The sequence below is a fragment of the Monodon monoceros genome, unplaced genomic scaffold (assembly GCF_005190385.1).
Source record: "Monodon monoceros isolate NGI ecotype Baffin Bay Population unplaced genomic scaffold, NGI_Narwhal_1 Super_Scaffold_9, whole genome shotgun sequence".
NCBI lineage: Eukaryota > Metazoa > Chordata > Mammalia > Artiodactyla > Monodontidae > Monodon > Monodon monoceros.
This window is the reverse complement of record NW_021703786.1, coordinates 7297347-7317690: the sequence shown is the minus strand read 5'-3', so window position 1 is coordinate 7317690 and position 20344 is coordinate 7297347. Positions and strand designations below refer to the sequence as shown.

General features: G+C 52.3%; 2 protein-coding genes across 2 annotated transcripts in view; both read left to right on the top strand.

The window, feature by feature from the left end:
- Positions 1–2632, top strand: part of RNF43 (ring finger protein 43) — a 60318-nt gene extending 57686 nt beyond the window's left edge. The window contains exon 10 of the mRNA XM_029211482.1: positions 1195–2632. Coding sequence (XP_029067315.1) covers positions 1195–1241 — 47 coding nt within the window. The 3' untranslated portion in view covers positions 1242–2632. The remainder of the gene's footprint in view (positions 1–1194) is intronic.
- Positions 2633–4391: 1759 nt separating this feature from the next.
- On the top strand, positions 4392–11431 carry SUPT4H1 (SPT4 homolog, DSIF elongation factor subunit). The gene is made up of 5 exons (XM_029213234.1): positions 4392–4482; positions 5058–5164; positions 9218–9273; positions 9561–9614; positions 10271–11431. The coding sequence occupies exons 1-5, from the start codon at positions 4414–4416 to the stop codon at positions 10336–10338; spliced, it is 354 nt and encodes a 117-aa protein (XP_029069067.1). The 5' UTR covers positions 4392–4413; the 3' UTR covers positions 10339–11431.
- The last annotated feature ends 8913 nt before the right edge of the window (positions 11432–20344 follow it).

Here is a 20344-nt window from a genome sequence, read left to right as displayed (position 1 = left end):
GCATGCAAGCTGTTATAGTACAGAAAACAATTGCTTTCATAGGGCCATGTAATGCAGATTTGGCCATGTGTTTGATGGTTCCTTTTGAATCCTGTCATGTGTATACTTTCAGTGCTGCCAGTGCCAGACCACTACCTCCCCTCTCTCTCTCAAACTCGTAACTGGTTTCAGTGCCTCCCTTTCCCCTGCTCTTCAGATCTAATCCACGCCAGGTTCTGTTAACCATGTCTCTGCTAGCTTTACCATATTCTCCTCCAGTACTGCTGGCGCCTGTCCGTGTCTTAGGTGCAGCCTAAAGGTCGGGGCGGGAGCCCCCTGGCTCCTCCCTTCCCTCTCACAGGGCCGTGAAGGCCGGGCCCTGCACATCAGTGTCGTGTCCTGTAGGGCCACGCAACAGTGTGATCCTGCTCACCTACCCTCCATTCTGTTGCCAGGGTCATCCTCCTCAAACAAACTCTCTAGAAATCTTCAGATGTTCTGTTTTGTTCAGAGTAAAGAAAAATCCAACCTGGTTTCGCCTTCAAGGCCCTAGTACCAGCTAGCCCCCATCTTCCTTCCCAACCTTATTTTCCACTCTTCCCCTTCCCTTCCCCTGCTCCAAGCTTTAGCCAAACTAGGCAAACACTTCCTGCAGGTTCTGCAGCCCAGAATATTCTGCTGTCTTCCTGTTCCCATAAATCTAATTCTTCCCTATTCCTGCAGGACCAGTGCATTTATCCCCACTTTCAGGAAGCCCTCCTTGATGCTCCACTTGGACATGACCTTTCTCCTTCCGTGATTCATCTCTTACGACCCCAGTCCTGCCCCCATTGGCATAATTGCCACTTACGTGCACACCTTTTCTCCTACAAGGTTGTCAGGTCCCTGCTTAGTCTTCTTGGTCTTCTGTTTGGCACATGGTAGCAGGCCAGATCCACAAGTGCATAATAAATATTTACTGGGCGAATGAATGAATAGTAAGTATGGGTAACACACTGGTTGCTATCTATGTATCTCTTTCTCTAGATTCATTTTTCTCTCCCCCGTGTCCCAACGGGGGCCGCTCTCAGCTTTCAATCTGATCACCCTTCTGGACCCATTCCCTGCTCCTGCCTCTCTGTAGTTCCCTCCCAGCCATCCTCTCTTGCCGGTGGAACAAGCAGAAGACTGGCCTGACCCTCAGTGACCTCTTTCCTCCTCTCTCTCTAAATGCAGGCTCAGAAGAGGAGGAGCTCGAGGAGCTGTGTGAACAGGCCGTGTGAGATGTTCAGGCCGAGCTCCAACCAAGAGTGCTCGCCAGATGACTCAGGGCCCTCCTGAGAAAAGAAAGGACCTCAGAAAACACCCCTCTTCTTTGCCATCCTTCCTGGAACCACTGGCAGGAGTGTGATGGTGGGCGGCAGGAGGTGTTGTCTCCCGCTCCCGGCTCCAGACCTTGTCTGCAGAAGCACCTGCAATGCAGCAAGTCTGTGTCCAGCCAGGCAAACAGCTGCCACCTGTGTGGGTCGGCTCCCCTGCAGGCTGGGACTTTCTGAGAGCAGGAAGCTAGGTATAGGTAGATAGGTGTTATAAAGGTGGTGCTCCTTCCCCAGCCCCAGCAGGTCTCCCTCATTCCAAGCCTCATGTTCATACCAGCAAACGGGTCCAGCTGAATGCATGACCCTTCTCACCTCCTTCCTTGGGAGAGTCCTGCACACCGGCTTTGGCTCCTCCTTGGTAAGGCTGCTGCATCAGTGGCAACCCTGGTTCTTATCATTCTCCTTCTTTGCAAAAAGATCAGGAGCATAGGTGAGCCATGAGCCCTGAAAAGGGGGGCTTTGCAGCTTCACCAGGCAGGGCCTCCCCTGGTGCACAAGGGAGGATGTTTGTCCCTCCTTGTCCGCACTTGTCACATCCACTATATTAAGTCAGAGGGGAAGCCAGGGTGTGCAGTTCTGTCCCTGATGTGGTACAGCACCTTGAAGAAACTGGGTCGAAAGCCTCTGATCGTCAAACTCCCTTGTCACTCCAGCAGCCTCAGTTCCCCTGGGGGTAGGGGTGAGGGTAGTGGGAAGGGAATAGCTCTTCCTTGGGGACCTCCTATCTCAAAGTCCCAAAGTAGGCGGAGAGAAGAGGATTTCTGCTGGACTTTACTTAGGAAGAAGAAGGAAGGAATGAAGGTAGAAAAGGCAAAATTACAGCTGAACAAGGAAGTTTTCTCTGGGCGTTTTCTCTCAGACCAGGGATAGGGAACTGGAGAACAAAGGAGAGGTAATATGGGGCCCTTGGGATTAGACGGCCCAGAGGCCCGGCTTCCCAGTATAAGCCATGCAGGCCAGAGACACACAGGAAGGAGTGGAGTTGCAGCAGGAAGCCTGGCCTGGGCAGCTGGTATCGAGTGGGCAAGGGCTGAGGGGCCTCCTCAGGGTGACATGCACCCCAGGGAAGTTGGACCATTGCTGGCCCCTCAGGCATTATCCCGTTTGGAATGTGAATGTGGGAGCAAAGTGGGCACAGGACCCCACCTGGGAATCTTCTTCCCTCTAAGTCAGTGGGGAACTAGCACCTAGGCACCCACGTGGGTATTTATATCTGAACAGACAGAAAGACGCTTGAATCAGGCACTATGTTGAGAAATGTATTTATTTGCTAATATATTTATCCATAAATTCCATCTGGTCTCGTCGTTTTCTTCTGTCATGACTGTCACTCAGGGTAACAACTTTGTCTTCTACGTGGGCAAAGACAAATTATTCCTGATAGCAGAGGCTAGGCTCTGATTTATGAAAGGACAGAGTAGAGTGGTGGGCTTGGCTTGTAGGCCCCTAAAAGCGTGGTTTAGTGAGATCGGGGAAAGAGAAAGCATGACTGGATTCTCACTGTGGTTCAGTGTGTTATCTGTACTATTATTGTACTGTTTACTTCACACTCTATAATGCTTCAGTGACTTTGTGACCCTGGTACACAAATACTCAAATACCCTGGTGCCTTTTCCCACCCATGAAATGGGCCCACTTCACGGAGTTGTTGGAGAGCTCCCATGAGACAAGAGTGAACTGTGTTCCAAGGTAGAATGTATGCAGTGATAGAGAACATCCTAACCCCAGTCCCAGAGCCCATCTGAGCACGACATGGGACGGGCACCAGCAGCAGACCGGTCTTGAAGAAGCTCAGTTTCAATTTAGGAGGCCTGGTTGGGAAGATAGAGCAGCAGGGCCTGAAACTATTTATATCCCAAAGCTCCAATTCAGATAAACACAAATGACTGTCCTCAGCCTACGCACGGGACTACTGTGAGGATCAACAGAGGTGGTGCTATTGCAGGTATGAAGAATTCCACAGGGCCTGGAGAGGCCTTTGCTCTCCTCCTCACAAAGCACATTTTCCCCTTCTGCTTCTCCAGGAAAGGTATGTTAAAGGCGGTCGTTGTCTGGCGCCCAGTTCTGAACCAGAGAGAAAGGCATTTAGCATCTCATAGGGTGAATTTTTTTTTTTTTTTTTTTTTTTGCTGTACGCGGGCCTCTCACCGCTGTGGCCCCTCCCGTTGCGGAGCATAGGCTCCGGACGCACAGGCTCAGCGGCCATGGCTCACGGGCCCAGCCGCTCCGCGGCATGTGGGATCCTCCCGGACCGGGGCACGAACCCGTGTCCCCTGCATCGGCAGGCGGACTCTCAACCACTGCGCCACCAGGGAAGCCCCCATAGGGTGAAATTTAAAAAAAAAAAAGACACAAATCTCCCACAGATGATCTTAAGTAAAGGAACTGTATCTAAATGCTAAAAGCTGCACAAAGCGTAAATTATCAGCTGGAACGTGGAAACGTACATAAAGAGCTGTTAGAAATAATTAAATATGCATTTTTTTCGGCCGTCTGCTCACCGGCCACCGTTTCTGTGGACGCAAATGGAAACCCAATCACGCTCCCTCCCTGTTAGGAAGGAGGGGGGCGGTCCCTGGATTTCTTCTCGTCTCTGCAGAGATAATCCACAGGGAGGCAGTGGATTCGCTGGCCCTGCGCTTTTAAGACGGGAAGACAGAAAAGAATCTCCGCTGTCATCCAGGATCCTCCAGGGGACCGGCGGCCCGGTGCCAGCGGCCTAGATCAAATGGTCCGAGCGCCGCGATTCCGCCCGGGTCGCGGCGCGCGCGCAGGCGCCAACCGCGCCGCACCTCCCCCACGGGCCCCGCCCACAGGCCCAAAGGCTGCCAGGCCTCGCCCTCGCGCCGGCCCAGGTGGCGGGGGTGCGCGCCGGCCCAGGTGACTCCCGGCCGGCCCCGCCTCCTGGCGGGAGAAACCATCTCCTAAGGCGGGTGGAGGGGCGGGGCCGGCGGCCTCCCACGCCGGAAGAGGAAGTCTTGGAAACCGGAAGTGCGGGCATTCTGGGTAGTTTGCTATTTACTTCCTGCGAGGGAAGGTTGTGGCTCCTTCCTTCGCTGTTCTTCCGTGGGAGAAGATGGCCCTGGAGACGGTGCCGAAAGACCTGCGGCATCTGCGGGCTTGTTTGCTGTGTTCGCTGGTCAAGGTGTCTGTGGGGAACCTGGTTGTACGGGCGATGGGGGACCAAGCTGGGGGAAAGTGGGTGGAACAGGGCTACAGGAACAGTGAAGAGAGAAGTCAGGTCCAGGACCGAGGGGGGTGGCAGGGGGACGTGGGAAGCAGCAGGAGGCCATCGTTTAAGTCGGTAGGAACGCAGGCAAATCTTGCAGCCGTGGGCATGGACGTTCTCACATGCCTTTGCAACTTCAGCTCTCAGCACAGGCCTGATCCTTTACAGACGTTCAGTGAACTTCTGTTGGAGCCGAAGGACATTAGGAGTTGGAGGAAGGTGGGGATCTGCAGCTGAGGGAGTAGTCGGAGAAGGTGCCTGACCCCACGGAGATTCAGGGAAAGGAATAGGTAAAACGCAGTTGGGAACAAGAGAAGAAGGATTGTGAGAGTGGAACTTAGGAAAGGGGCTGTAGGAATGGTGGGTGGGGGACCTGATGAGACCGAACTAACATAGGGAGCCTTGTACTTGACCAGGTGAAAGTATGGGGAAAGCTGTTTTTTCTTTTCGCCGTGTTTGTGCTCACCTCTCTCCTTTTTTTCCCCTCCCAGACTATAGACCAGTTTGAATATGATGGCTGTGACAATTGTGATGCATACCTTCAGATGAAGGGTAACCGAGAGATGGTATATGACTGCACCAGCTCTTCCTTTGATGGGTAAGCCCTTTAGATTGCTGCATTCATTCTTTTACATTACCCGCATCCCACCAAGTAAATGTGACAGACTCTTGAGACCCTAATCCTAGTTGGTCTCAAAGTTATTCTGAGACACACTAGTCCTGTGCTGTCCAGTACAGTAGCCACTAGCCATGTGTGGCATTGAGTACCTGAAATGTTGCTAGTCCAAATTGAGATATGCTTTACCTGTAATGTGTACACTGGATTTCAAAGACTCAGCACAAGGAAAAAGAATGTAAAATATCTTGATTTTTCTTGTTTTAATCACATGCCATAATAATAATACTTTGAATATGTTGGGTTAAGTGAAATATATTATTGAAGTTAATTTCACCTTTTGTCTTTACTCCTTTAACATGGCTACAGAAAATTTTAAAAATGACTTGCATGGCTTTCATTATGTTTCCACTGGACAGGTCTTCACTAGACTGTTAGCTCATTGCTGATAGGGGCTGTTTATGTCATGCACCATGACCTGGCATAGGGCCTGGAAGGTGATGGATACTTAATACACATTTGTTGAATGTATGAAGATCCTTTTTGAAAATGAAGGGTAAATTTTGGCCCCAAAGCTGATGCTTTTAGATATCTCTAAGAGGCCCTAAGAGAAAAGTTTTCCCTTGGTGAGATTGCCCAGTGGGGGGAAGGGGAATGAGAGAAGTGTGAGTGGCTAGGTCTCAATTTTCCTTCCCCAAGGGAGGAGCCAGAGGGCAGTATTCTTTGGGGGTTAAGTTTCTTTTGGTTTCTAGGCCAATTAAGGGTCTACATGCAAACTGGGCCCAAACCAGTGCATGCTAAAGTTCCTTCAAGGTGGGCCAACTTCATTCCTCCTTTGTTTGCCTTTAAGGAAGAGTAAAGGATTGAGCAAAACAGATGTTGTCATGGAACCTTTACTTCGTACATATGTACACATTCATGTGCACACTCAGATACTCCAGTTCTTTCATTTGTTAGCACTGTTACCATCCAGTGCTAACAAATGAATGGACTCCCATCTGTGGCTGCTGTGAGAGATGGCAAGAGTTACACGATGAGATACTTACAAGTAAGAGAGACACAGTGTAAAGTTTTGCATGTTACGGTTTTGGTTTTTTTGTTTAAAATCTGGTAAAATATACATAAAAACTTTTTGCCATTTTTAAGTGTAGAATTCATTCAACGGCATTAAATATATTCATATTTTTATGCAACTATTACCACCATCTATCTCCAGAACTTTTTTTTTTTTTTTTTTTTGCCACACGGCATGTGGGATCTTAGTTCCCCCGCTAGGGATCAAACTCGCCCCCCCTGCATTGGTAGCATGGAGTGTTAACCACTGGACCGCCAGAGAAGTCCCTCCAGAACATTTTTCTTTTTTTTTTTTTTTTTCAGTACACGGGCCTCTCACTGTTGTGGCCTCTCCCATCGCGGAGCACAGGCTCCGGACACGCAGGCTCAGTGGCCATGGTTCACGGGCCCAGCCGCTCCGCGGCATGTGGGATCTTCCCGGACCGGGGCATGAACCCGTGTCCCCTGCATCGGCAGGCGGACTCTCAACCACTGCGCCACCAGGGAAGCCCCCTCCAGAACATTTTTCATCTTCTCATTTCCTCCTCCCTGCAGCCCCTGGCAACTACCATTTTACTTTCCCTGTGAATTTGATTAGTCTGGGTACTTCCTGTAACTGGAATCTTACAATATTTGTCCTTTTGTGATTGGTTCATTTCACGTAGCATAATGTCTTCAAGGTTTATCCATATTATAGCATGTGTCAGAATTTCCTTTTTAAGCTTAATAATATCCCATTTTATGTATATACCAAATTTTATTTATCTGTGCACCTATTGATGGACACGTGGATTGCTTCTACCTTTTGGCTGTTAGGAATAATGCTACCATGAACATGGCTTTACAAATACCTGTTCAGGTCCCTGCTTTCACTTCTTTGGGGTATATATCCAGAAGTGGAGTTGCTGGATTATTCTCTGTTTAACATTTTGAGGAACTGCGATACTGTTTTCTATAGCAGCAGCATTTTACATTCCCACCAGCAGAGTACAAGGGTTCCAGTTTTGCCACATCCTTGTCAGCACTTGTGACTTTCTGTTTTTTGTTTTGTTTTTGATAATAGCTGCCCTGTTGGGTGTGAAGTGGTATCTTATGGTTTTGATTTGCATTTCCTTAATGATTAGTGATGTTGAGCATCTTTTCATGTGCTTATTGGCCATTTGTATATCTTCTTTGGAAAAAAGTCTCTTCAAATATAATTCAGTTATAAAAACTTGGAAATAACTACAGCTTCTAAGCAAGAAGTGTCTGAGGACTCCCATCTTTGGGCTACGGTTCTGGGTTTTACATTAAGTGACAACTCTGATATTGTTAGTGTCTTACTAAAGGATTGTCAGAGAGTTCTGAAGCATGCTATGTTCAATTAAAAAACAAAAGGTTATGACCATTTATCAGAGTCTGGGCATAATAGGTGCACGTGTCCAGGTTAAGCTGTCATTGTTTTCGAGTTCCTTAAGAGTTGAGTTGATGAGAACTGAGCAAGTAGAGTTTTTTGCCCATTTTTGAATGAGGTTTTTTGTTTTTTGTTGTTGAGTTGTAGGAGTTATTTATGTATTCTGGTGCATATTAGGATTTGAAGAGTGAGTATATCAAAGGCTAAAGGAGATCAGAGGAGGGCTTGATGAACTCAGCCAGAAGTGGAGGAGATAGCATATGAGTCAGGCTCTTAATTAAGGAAAGAAGTACAGGATTTTTGAGGAGGTTGAGATGAGAGAAAGGTAGAAAAAGCATTCTAAACAAAGGGACTGACCTGAGCAAAGGTATGGGGTCGGAAAACCAGGGTATGTTTGGAGAATGGTGGGAATTCTGTTTAGGTTAAATCATAAGGTTGGATAACAGACACTGTAAGGCTGGAAGGATAGATTGTGAAGGACAGAGGAGAATATACTTTTGGTCAGAAGAACAGCCTGCATACGTGCCTACCCCAGACTGGTCTGCCGGGCCAGGGCAAGTATTACCCTACCTGCCACCCCTGGAGGTGGGGTCAGTTCCACTCAAAGCATATAGCTGAGAATGTAGGATTTGGATGGGGAGGGAGGCTTCCCAAATAAGAATCCAGGATTGCTACCAAGAGAAGGGGGAATGGATACCGAGGAGGCAGTCAACAAATACCAGTGCCTGGTACAGATCTGTCACAGGAGGCAATCAGTAAGTATTTGATCGAATGGGGGAATGACAAAAGTGACCTCTGTAGCTTCTTCTTTTTTGTTTTTTGTTTTGAAATTGGGGTATAGTGACCTCTGTAGCTTCTGAAAGCACCTGAAGCTTACCTGTCATGCTCAGTAGCAGGCTTCTGGCCCTTGTAGCCTCTGTTGCCTGTGCTCTGGGATTAGAGCTACCCTGAGAAGAATGATTAGGATAATAAAGGAGAGCTAATGTTTACTTAGCACCTACTCTGTGCTAGGGTTTTTCATGTATTAGCTCAACCTTCCAGTTTCATCTTACTGATGAAATTCTGAGGGAGGTCTCCATACGTGTGTCAGGCTGTACCGCTCATTAAAGGCAGAGCTTGCTTAAGTCTAACTTGTTTCTAGTAAGAGGACCCATTGTTTTGACTCACCCTCCCCTTTGCACTAGGCTCCAGCCCTCAGTGGTTGTGTTGGTTGTAATCAGTAATGCCATCTACCTCAAAAGCTGTCCCATTTCCCAGGGAATCGGTAGGCCAAGGATGCTTTTGAGCATGGCGAGACAGTCTTTGGGGGATGATGACTGACCTGTGATTGGTGGGCCAGGGACATAAGTGCAAAGGCCCTTTGTCAGTACTAGCTCTGAGTCAGTCCCTTCCCAGCACTAGAACTTCGTTTCCCCTGCTTTCTGGTAGAAACTCAATACTTGGCTTTTTCCTAGGTTTCCTCTCCCAGAACTGTTGTGCTGGCTGGGAACAGAGTAGAGGGGCGGGGCGTGGGGCGGGCAGTTCCCTTGGTCTCTGTTCTCTAGTAGAGGCAACTCAGGCTGACTCTCTGTTTCTTTCCCCTTTTCTAGAATCATTGCAATGATGAGTCCAGAGGACAGCTGGGTCTCCAAGTGGCAGCGAGTCAGTAAGTGTCTCCCTTTCTCTTTATCCTGGCCTGGTTGTGTTGTCAGGGCCAGGGTGCGGGTGGGGGAGTCTTCAGTCAGCGGGTAGGTGGCCCCAGAGTGAGAACGATGGGGTTGGAGGAAAGCCAAGGAAAGTGTCCTGTGTCCTGTCATTTAACACGTAGAGCCAAAAGAAGTGATTGCTCTTCTCTGGGAGTTGGCGGCATTTCTTTCATTTTTAGCTTAAGCTTCCATTTGGTCTTTAGTTGTAACTCACTGTTAAACTGCAGTGTCTTTTCTTCTCTTTCAGGTAACTTTAAGCCAGGTGTATATGCAGTGTCAGTTACTGGTCGCCTGCCCCAAGGTAATAATAATCATAGTAACGGCCAATGTTCATTTACTGTGTCAAGCTCTATGGAAGTTTCTTATGTGAATTAATGCCAGTCCTCACAACTCTGTGAGGGAAAGCAAATCTCAGAGAGGCTAAATAACTTGTCCAAGGTCACCCAGCTAGTAAGTAACGAGCCAGAATTTGGGGACCCAGGCATCCTGGCTCCAGAACCCTTGCTTTTTTTTTTTTTTTTTTTTTTTTGCGGTACGCGGGCCTCTCACTGTTGTGGCCTCTCCCGTTGCGGAGCACAGGCTCCGGAGGCGCAGGCTCAGCGGCCATGGCTCACGGGCCCAGCCGCTCCGCGGCATGTGGGATCTTCCCGGACCAGGGCACGAACCTGTGTCCCCTGCATCGGCAGGCGGACTCTCAACCACTGCGCCACCAGGGAAGCCCCAGAACCCTTGCTTTTGATGACTACAATGTGTCTCTCTTTTTCTTCTCATTCTTACCAAGTCATTGCCAAGCACTTGCCTGGATCTTCAAGGGTGACAAGCCGACCATGCAGTTCGGTTGATGAGCAGTTTGCTTAGAGCACGCCACCCCTTCCCCTCACCAAGTGGTACCCGAGGGACCTTTCTTATCTTCTGGAGTCTTCTTCCCTTACAGAGCTGTTTCTCTTCCTGCTGCAGGAATCGTGCGGGAGCTGAAGAGTCGAGGAGTGGCCTACAAATCCAGAGACACAGCCATAAAGACCTAGCAAGATGCACGGCCGCCAGCGTCTTTGCTCCTCGTCTCTGCCTCTGCTTACTTTTTGTTGTGAAACTAAATGGGCAGAACTTCAAATACGTGCCGCCCTCCGATTCTGAGATTCAGCAGACCGTTGAGAGAGCATCACGTGTCCCTGGGCCATTTTACCTTCTCTGGGCTGCTGTGGGGTGGGAGTGGTTTGGGTTGGTGGATGAGCGGAGACTGACTTCAGCGGGGAGTAGGATGCTGGCCTTTCCTGTGCACAGCCTGGGGCTGCGCCCTTGCGCATGGGCAGGACTCTAGGTCAGATGCCAGAAAACGTGAACCCCTAGGAATGCCCTTAAGCCCATAACAGATGCCTTGCCTCCCTCTTCCTTTGTCTTAACTGGGCACGGTAAGAACTCGTTGCCCAGTAAGCATCTTCCCAGAGCAGCAGAGGCCCTTCTGCTCCTCGTTATCTGTCTCTGAGCCTCCGGGATTGTAGCCTTTCTAGTGAGCTTCCCTGGGTCTCAGAGGTCTGCTGTCCTGAGTCTAGGCAACCCCGTCAGCCTGGTAGTCCTGGTGTCTGGTGGTTGCAGCCTTCTGCCCTCTAGACCTGGCACAACAGGTGTCCCTTGAAGAAATCCTGAGGCTTCTTTGTATTACTTGCCCTTGACCATGTTTAAAACCTTTCTTTCCTTCTTTGTTTTCTTCTTTTTTCTGTCCTACCTATACCTTAGGCCCACCAGTGACGCCCATGACCCCCCCCCCTACTTTCCTGAGTTCCCTTAACTGGAGACCCTCAGGTTGCTGCTGGGTCTTGGTCTGGCTAGTTCATGCCTCTCCTTGTCTCTCTGGCCTAGTAAGAGGGCCTTGAGTGATGTCATGGTATTGGCCAAGGTGAGTTATTTGTTTTGGAATTAAATATTTACCATAAATTCTCATTTACTTAAATTTCCACAGAAAATCATATTAAGTGTCCTCATTTTTATTTCCCTAACTTTCTTGTTTCCCATCTGCAAAACAAAAGTGATTACATCCTGTTGACCTCAGGATTTTTGTGATTATAAAAATAAAGCAATGTGAAAATTCTGTAACTTAAGTTTTATAAAAGGTAAAACTCATTTGCTCTCCTTTTTCAGTCATTCTTTAGTATATGCAGCATGTACACAATTCACCCAAATAGTGGGGGAAGTGCCTGGAACGGGCGCGGGCGGAGCTCTGACTCGGGGTAGGGGTGCCTGCGCTGGGGCTTGGCGTCTTAGCCGCCTGGTGTTGCTAGTGAGTCAGTGTGACCTGGACGGTGTGGGAAGGAGGGAGAGATGCTGCTTCTCCGGTGACACTCCCAGGCCCAGGGGAGGAGGCTGGGACTGGCCCAGGCGCTCATGTCACCACTCACGGGTCCTGTCAAACCAGAACCGTTCTCTGATGCCTTCAAGCTCGGGGAGCGGTCTGTTAACCCCAATCCCAACTGAGCTTTTCCAGGACTTTCCCAGCCCAGCACGCTGAGCTCCAGGGGTGGCGGTTTCTGTCGTTCAGTTTCAGTCTGAAAGAAGCCTTGGGAAACAACCCCACCAGGCTAGAGTTTACGTCCTGGAGGGAAGACGTGGGTGTTAGTTAGCAAGAGTGCCGGGGCCACGCAGCCGACACCCAACTTTCACTGGCTTTCTCAGAAAGTCCCTTGGAAATCCCCAGCCGCCGTCCTGCGTGTCTGACCCGGACGTGGCTGCTCGGCGAGAATGGAAACAGTTGCGGGGGGCGGGGCGGGGGCAAGAGGAGCTGTGCGCAGATAACCACACTCCCGCCGCCTCGGCCCCACACCCGGCGGCGCCCCAACTGTCAGCCTCGCCGGAAGCGAGAGACAGGCTCTGGCGGCTGTGGGGGAGGGCGGCCGGCCGCAGTACCCGGATCTCAGACTCCGTGCGCCCCGCCGCTTCTGCCGGGGGCTGCGTCTGACTTCGCTCTCGTGCTTTCTCTCGGCGGTCCAGACGGGCGCCGAGGTGCCGGAGTCCTGTCCCCTGTCGGGAACCCAAAGAAGCTGAAGCGCGGACCGGTGGCTCACTCCCCGCGAGTGAGCAGTGCTGTGGGCGAGGGGAGGTTTCGGACGCCGGCATCCCCGTGCGTGAGGGCTGCGCCCCGTCTGGGAGCCCTTCGAAGTCTCAGCCCCATTCTGACTGCTGAGGCCCCGCATCTGCCCGAAGCTCTCAGTCTCCCGCTTAGTAGCCTGGCTTCTCTTCTTGACCAAGGCAGGGCTCCTCCCCAGGGCAACAAGGACGGACCCAAGTCAGAAACAGTAGTGGCCCGGCTGCCTTCCCCTTGCCTGCCTGTTCCTCATTCTTCACCCGCTACCCACCACAGGCCGTGGGGTTAGGGTCTCCCCAGAATGGAGGGGCTAGCCGGCAGTGCGTGCAGCCTCCAGCCCAAAGCAGGGGTTGGTAGCTGATAGAACAAGGGTCAGAACATTCTGGTCTTGGAGGGAGCGGTTTTCTCAAGAGTAATGGGACGGGCTGGTGAGGGCCTAAACTCAGGCTGGGCTCTTCAGGTTTAGGGACTGAGGCCTCACTCCTCTGGCATGGCCATTACCTTCATAGTGCCAGCCTGTCTATAACCTGCTATTAATTCTCAAGTCCCCTCCCTGACACTTGCGGGGTGTGTGTGTGTGTGTGTGTGTGTGTGTGTGTGTGTGTGTGTAAAAGAGACAGGTAGAAAATGTTCAAGAACAGACTAATAACATCTCACTCTGTCTGGAAGTCTGATTCATGTTTGGTATCCGTAAAGCCTTTCATCTAAATAGCATTTTACAAGTCGACAAGGGGGTGTTCAACATCCATTATCTTATTTGATCCCCCAAAACGCCTGTGCCAAAGTTAACATCCTTAGGTAATGATGCAGAGGGTGAGGCTCAAAGAGTTAAAGCGACTTGGCCATGATCAAGTAGTGGAGGCTTAGCTCAAGAAACGCCTTGCCCACCCCCGGTTTAGGGCTGCGTTCTGACATAGTTCTCCCCAAACGCAGCAGCTTTGCTCCCTTCATGATTTTTCCACAGTACCAGCAAGCTGCATGTTGCCTGCACGCTGAACTGCCCTAACCCCCCTACTCCCACCACCTACAATCGCTAGGCCTCAAGTCCAAAACTAGCCAGAGAGGGGGAGACAGTGTGGGGAAATGGCCAGAGAGGAGATACTCGGGATTTACTCAAGGATCCCTGTGCAGAGCATCGGGAAACTGGTCCAGTCCTCCAGTTCCTGCCTGGCTGCATCTTCTGTTCCATTCCATCAGCTCTTGGGTATCTGCTGGCCTGTGCCAGGTCTCTCCAACCTCTCCTGCTTTTTTGCTACTCGCCACCTTCCTCCACCTGCAGCCCAGTTATGGCCCCTTCACACTCCACTGGAACTAGGGGCAGTGTCCCTGCCTCTCAGCCCTGCTGCTTCCACCACCCACTAGCCCTGACTTTTCTAAGTCACTTTACTCCTCTAAAAGAAGTTTCCTCTTCAAAAACAATGCAGTTGACAAAACTCTGGTGTTAGTTGACAGGATAGTGTTTCCTTGTGAAAGGTGGGGTGGAGAAGGGCATGAGGGGCCCCTGGTTATGGTCTGCTTTAGATCTGGATGCTAGTTACATAGGTCGATTCACTTTCTGGAGATTTACTGAGTTATACACTCGTGATTTGTTCCCTTTTCTATTTGTCCATTATACCTGAAATGAAAAGTTCGCTTAAAAATGCAGTTGGCAGTTCTCGTCTTAGGGTAGTTTTGAGAATCAAATACAGTCATTTAGGTGAAAGCAATTTGAGAGCTGTAAACTACTAAGTCTATCTAAGAGACTGTCTTTCAAAGTTGTCCCCCTCTAGATAAGTTCTAGGTAAGAACGTCATCACTCTAGCCTTCTTGGGCAATAGATGTTCAAATGTATCTATCATTCGCAAATATATCAAAACGGAAACATTTTTCTTCAAGCACCATGGCTTTTTATCTTAATCTCTCTCTCTTTCTGTTCTTGCATTTTTATGACCTAAGTTTTGTTTATTTTTTAAATATATACTTCCTTTCTGTTTGGCTGTGAGATTGTGAATGTGATTTAACCTCTACTTGGCTTAAAGTCATTGTTGTAAAACCTCCATTTTTGTATCATGTGGTGAAATGGTTCTGGGACTAATTATTTCTCTACCTCTTAGGTTCATGTCAGCCTGTCAGCTGTCACTTCTGCTGCTCATGTGTGGCTGTCCCCCCTCCAGTCTTGTCTGAACCAGGAGATTAGCCATGCTGGTAAAAACTGCTGTTGGGTGAGCCAGTAAGTCTTGGACTGAGGAAGAAAGCACATGGCTGTCTGCCTGGGCCTTGGGGCTCAGAGGCCTTCACCATTGGGAGGGGGAGGTCTGGAGTGTCGGGGCAGAGGAAAGAGTGAAGGCAGACCCTGCAGAGAATGCAAGCGCTGGGAGAGTCAGGACTCAGGCCAGCCCCTCACTTGATGGGTGAGAAAACTGAGCCCCAGAGTCAAGGGTCAGCCTGCCCTCAAGAGGGGGTCACTGCTACCTTGTATGTCCTCCACTGCCTGGCTCAGCGCCTTTTGCCTACAGATGCTGTGTTTCTCTTTGCTTTTAGACGCCAGGAAGCAGGAACTGAGTGCAGAGAAAACTTTGCCCTGGGCTGCTGGCTCCTAGATGCCAGATCCTCTGAGAATATGATAGAAAACGTCTCCCCTCTAGACCTCGGCATTCCTAGTCTCAACACTCCCCCCAAAGTGGAGGGCAGGCATTACGGGGTCACGGACAGAGGACTTGAGGCCCAGGGGTCCGTCCCACAGCAGAGGGAGGCTTGTGCCTCTTAGAAGTCAGGGAGCCGGAAGGCCCCGTTTCAAGACCCTGTACTGCTTCCTGCCTGTGCTCTCTCCTTCCTCCACACTGAGTCTCGTGCTCCAGAGAGAACTTGGGGGGAGATAAGGAACAGCTTCAGACGCCAGGGTGGGGAGACCCCAGCTTCCATCCAAAATGGAGCCCTCATTCCTTCTTCCCCAAACCCAGCAACTGCCTCCCTTTCAACCCCTCCCCCAAGCCCGGAAAATACCTGGAAGGAAGTGAGTGCTCTGGGCCACTAGCCGGAAGAGGGGGTTTAACTGTCACCTGGTCCCTGGGGGCTCGAGTGGCAGAGGGTAGAGGGGAAAATGCAAATCCATGCTTGGGAGAGAGAAGAACTGCACGGAGAGGAAGAGGGTGGCAGCCAAGGCCCAGCCTTCCTTTGGGGCTTGTGGGCCCAGCAGGCGCTGGGGAGGCCTGAGGCAAGGGAGTGATCACAGGCCCTGGGAGAAGCCAGCAGCTGTCCCCCCCCCCCCCGCCCCGTCGGGGCACTGGCACTTTCTCTGGGCAGCCGAGTAGACTCACTTCCTCAGCCCTGCACCTCCGGGGAGCAGGGAGATGGGGTGGGGTCTGGAGCTCCGTGGAGCCAGGCGGGAAGATGAGGAGATGGGGGAGGTTGAGGTGGGCGCTTTGCGTCACGTTTCCATGACTGAGTCTGAGGAAAGCGTGTCTGTTGCTTCTGCAGCAGGAGGGACTAAGCTTAGACTGGAAGGACCCCTCTGGCCTCCGCACCGCTCCTCCCCCTACCAGAGGCCAGAACTGGGAACCACGTGGTGTCCCTGCAAAGGGATCTTTCACAGCCACTGGGAGGCAAGAGTAGAGCGAGAAGCTGCCCTTGGGCTAGTGCTTCCACAATAATAATTTGTTATATCAGTATGACAATTACCAGGTTCAAAAACTGGCCACCTCCATTATTGCATTTGATCCTCAGTGCCATCCTGTGGGGCATTATTTCCCTTTCCCAGATGAGAAAACTGAGTTTCAGTTACATCATTTGCCCAAGGTCAGCGGCCAGGCAAGTCCGGACTGGTGTTTCGGCCCAGCTGTCCCTTATGGTGTCCCTTCGGTTCCGCTGTGGCAGCTGGGGATCCAGGGCCCATAACTGGGGCAGGGGTGAGGGCTAGTTCTTCCTTTTTCCCCCTTGACCCCCGCCTGCAGGTGGGGCTCTTGGGGGTCGGGTCTGCCATCTGCAGCGCTAAGGTCTTTGGGGAGGAAGGCCTCAGCAACTCCTCGTGCTCACTCACCCTTGGACCCTTCCTGGAGGACCTGGGCCTCTGGCCCCGTCCCCTCTCCCGTTTTGCCCCAGGACTCTCACCAGCACCAACCCCCCAGCCGCAGCCCCAGGACGCAGCTGCCCGCGCCCCATTGGCCGGCCCGGGAGCATTTGCCCTTATTTGGCCAGGCCGCTCCAGGCCGCCTCCACCCCCAGCCCAGCCCGGGCAGGCTTGTCTCTCTCACTTCGTCTTTTTGAGGTTTGCCTATGGGGCCCTGGCGGGCGTCGCTTCAAACACACTTTCTGGTTGAGTCACTTTTTAACGGCTCCAGTGCTGGGAGCTGCTGGGGCTGCTGCACAAGTGACCCCCAGCCTTCGTGGCCCCCTCCCCCACCTGACTGCCTTAATGGGCTCCGAGGGAAGGAGCTGGGGTGGCCCTTCACTGCTGGGTTCTGCAGACCACTTGGTTACCCATTTAGACCCCTCTGCTGCCCCCACCCACAAGCCTGGGGCCTGGGAAGTCTGCCCTGAGCTCCTCCTGCTGCTTTTTCCAACCCCCTTCTCCAGCTGGGCTTGCGAGCAGACAAGGCTGCATCTCCACTGTCTGTTGAGTATCCACAATGAGGTCTGCCAGGCCTGGTCCTCTGGGGGACTCTGGACTGAGTCCCTTAGGGAAACAGAAATGGGTTGCAGGCTGCTGGCTGATTTTCAGGAGGGTGAAACTTAACCTCACTGAGTTTCCGTTTCCTCATCTCTGAGATGGGGATACCATCATTTACATCACTGGGTCAGCATGATGATCAAATGAGGTTTTATAAAGTCCTCTAGACGCCTTGGCTTCTGTCCTTCCCCACCCCACCCCACCCTAGCTCAGCATGTAGAACGTGGAGGTGAATAAAGAAACAGCTCACGGAGCAGTCCTCACGGTGCTCTCTGTTCTTTCCACCCCTCACCTTCTGCTTTTCCAGCTGCCCCTGGGACGTGAGGACTGCTGTGAAGGCAGGATGCAGCAGGATGCTGGCAGATAGACAGAGGCATCCCCCAGCCCTTTGTCCCTGTCCCCAGCCAAGATGGGGGGCAGATTCTACTCGAGATCTCTTCCCAGCCACCTGCCTTCTCTGAGCTATGGGAGGTCTGCCCTTGAGCCTGCTGGGGAAATCCATGGGAAGGTCTTGGAACATAGGCCTTGCTGCTTCCTCCTCCAAGGTCCTTGGGGCCCCTTGCTCTTGGGGACTTCCTGACTACAAAGAGGTCCTTTGGTCAAACTCCTCTTCAGTTTTATAGATGAAGTAAGGGCTGGGGGCTGGGGGAGCAGATCCAAAGTTACACTGTAAATAGCCATAGGGTGGGGACTGGACTCCCCGTCTCCTACCTCCTAGTTCTGCCCTCTGTTCCGTGGTCCTGATGTTGGGGGTAGGTAGTTAGGCTGATGAGAGATCATAGTGGGTTCCAGGCAGGGATGGGACACACACACACACACACACACACACACACACACACACACACAGACACACACGGAGTTTATTTGTAGCAGTTAAAACTGGAGCAGGTGCAGCTCTGCAACTTAAACCAGGCAAATTTGTACCTTTGTGTGGAGGGAGCCAAGAGGGAGTTTTCTCTCATTTCCTCCCTGTGTCCCTAGGAGATCCCAATTGAGGACGCCTCTGGTTTCATGGCCACTCCCACAGCAGTGGTCGGGGTGGTCTTCTTCCTCACACCCACACCCCCTTTCCTACGCAGCCCACCCTGCCTCTCTCTAGATGCTGTGGACAAAACCCTGAACCCGGCCCTGACTTGCTTTGTGACCTCAGGCTGCCTGCTGCCTCTCTCTGGTGTTGCAGCTCAGCTTCCTGACTCAGGTCAGTTTGCTGCCTGATCTTACTGCTTAAAAGGCCTTGGATACTATGATCCAGAGAGCTGAACCAGACCCCGTCCCAGAGCAGAGCTGGCCTCCCAGGGTGCGCTGCAGCTGCCTCTTGCCGGGGTAGCACAGGAGAGCATGAGGTTCAACTTGGAGCATGTCTGGGCAGTGCAGGCAGGACTGAGGGCAGAGCGTACCCACCCTCCTTGTCTGGAGGCCTCTCAGCACTCCTGGGGCCCACCCCACAACCAGCCCCAGGCTCTGGGATGAGGCAGAGGCCTTCCTTGGTGCCAACGTGACCTCTGCCAGGGACACGGGCTGTCTTAGGTTCTTGAGGTGCTTCCATTTCTCAGCACCTGCTTCCCTTGGTGGCCCCCCCTCCCAGGGAGGGAGGCCAAAGGTCCTAACGTTTGGGGCTATCGACTCGCATTGTCCTCAGCCCCGATGTGCAGTGCTGGGGGCTCAATTTCCCCCCTTTGTGACCAGACCCGTCCCCCAGCCTTGCTCGCTGCAGGGCGGGCCGCTCTGCCTCTGACTTCCTGTTTGTGCGCGCGGTGGGCCCTGCGGCTTCTCTCTTGTTGTCTCCACACCCCGCAGGTTATCTGGGCTGCCATCTTCGCCTGCCTGCCGAGTACGGGCCCCAGGCCTGTGCAGCTGGAGGGGAGGCTTCGTTTTCTTCTCCACCTTCCTGTGGAGACAAGACCCTCGCCTTTCTCCCCCCTCTGGGCCTGCTCTCCCTTGCAGGTGTTAGGCCGTCAAAAGACCGTTTGCTCCCTGTTTCTCCTCCTTGCCCGGTCAGCTTCTGCCCTCATTATTTCCTCTCCTTCCAAACCCTCTTCCATTCATACTCCAGGAAGCCCCCTCTGATGGGCCCCTGTGACTCTGAGGCCGCCACTACAGCATCTGTTAGTCTAGCCCCATAGGCCCCTCAACCCCACCCAGGACTGCTGTACCCTTATTGCTACAGTTTTGTGAGCTGTCAGTATGCGTGGAGGCGTAGGCATCCAGTATGCGTGGATGTTCTGCATCACCTGTCTGATTCAGGGCTCGCTCAAGTAAGAACCCCCGCCCCCATTAGGCCTGAAGCCTTGCACCTGCTTTAGGTACGCGCTGCTCACTCACACCAACCAATGAAGCTCCCATGCCCTGCACATGGATCTGTGTCTTGCCTATCAGACTGGGGGGCCCTGAAGACAGGGCTGTGTCCTTTTCTCCTCAGGTTCACCTTTACCTGCCCACAGCCCCAGCTTGGCACACAAAGGTGGCTGTCCCCAAGGTCAGTGAGGTGGGCTGGGGCTGGGGATTAGGAGCCCGGAGCCCTCCCAGAGGCCAAGCCCAGGCCCAGCAGCCTCAGGCCCCTGCTCTGGTCCCACTTTGTATCTGATGCCAGCTGCCCCACCGCTACTCCTTCTTAGCATGGCCCCTACCCCTTCTCCCCTTTGGCTATCTCTGAGCAGGTACGAGGAGTGTCAGAACTGGAAAGGACCACGGAGGACACGTTCTAGCAGAGTCCAAGTGAGCCCAGGCTGCCCAGTGAGTGCCTGGCTGAGCCCAGACCTGCCACCAAGACCTGTCTATTGAAGAATAGACTTGAACTCCTCTCTCCTCCACAAAGAGAGGCCTCCTGTCTCAGGCACCTCCTCGCTCAGTGACCGGCCATCGTCAAGGTTTAGTTTCTCTCATCCTGGGCACCTCTGGAAGCAGGAGTGGGAGCCGTGTCTCTCCCAGAGGTGCCTGTGTTCTGAAGCCACGCCCACCTCCCCCCAGTCACCTCCCAAGCTCGGGCCTCAGATTCCCAGGCGAGCCTTCCCGGGCATTTCCGGGGAAGAGGCAGGGGTGTCCAGGAATGTGAAGCGGGCCTCCCTCAAAGCGCACCTGTAGGCCTGAGCTGGGGCGCCACCCCCAGTGTGTGCGTGTGGTTCTGGGCCTGCTGTGCCTCTCTAGAATGGGGACTGTGGGTCCTCTGGGCTCCTCAAGCTGCGTGTGTGTGTGTGTGTGTGTGTGTGTGTGTGCATGTGTGTATGTGTATCTGTATGTGTGGGTCTGTGTGTATGCACGTGTGTGTGCGTGCGTGTGTGTCTGTGTGTGTATGCACGTGTGTGCGGGTGTG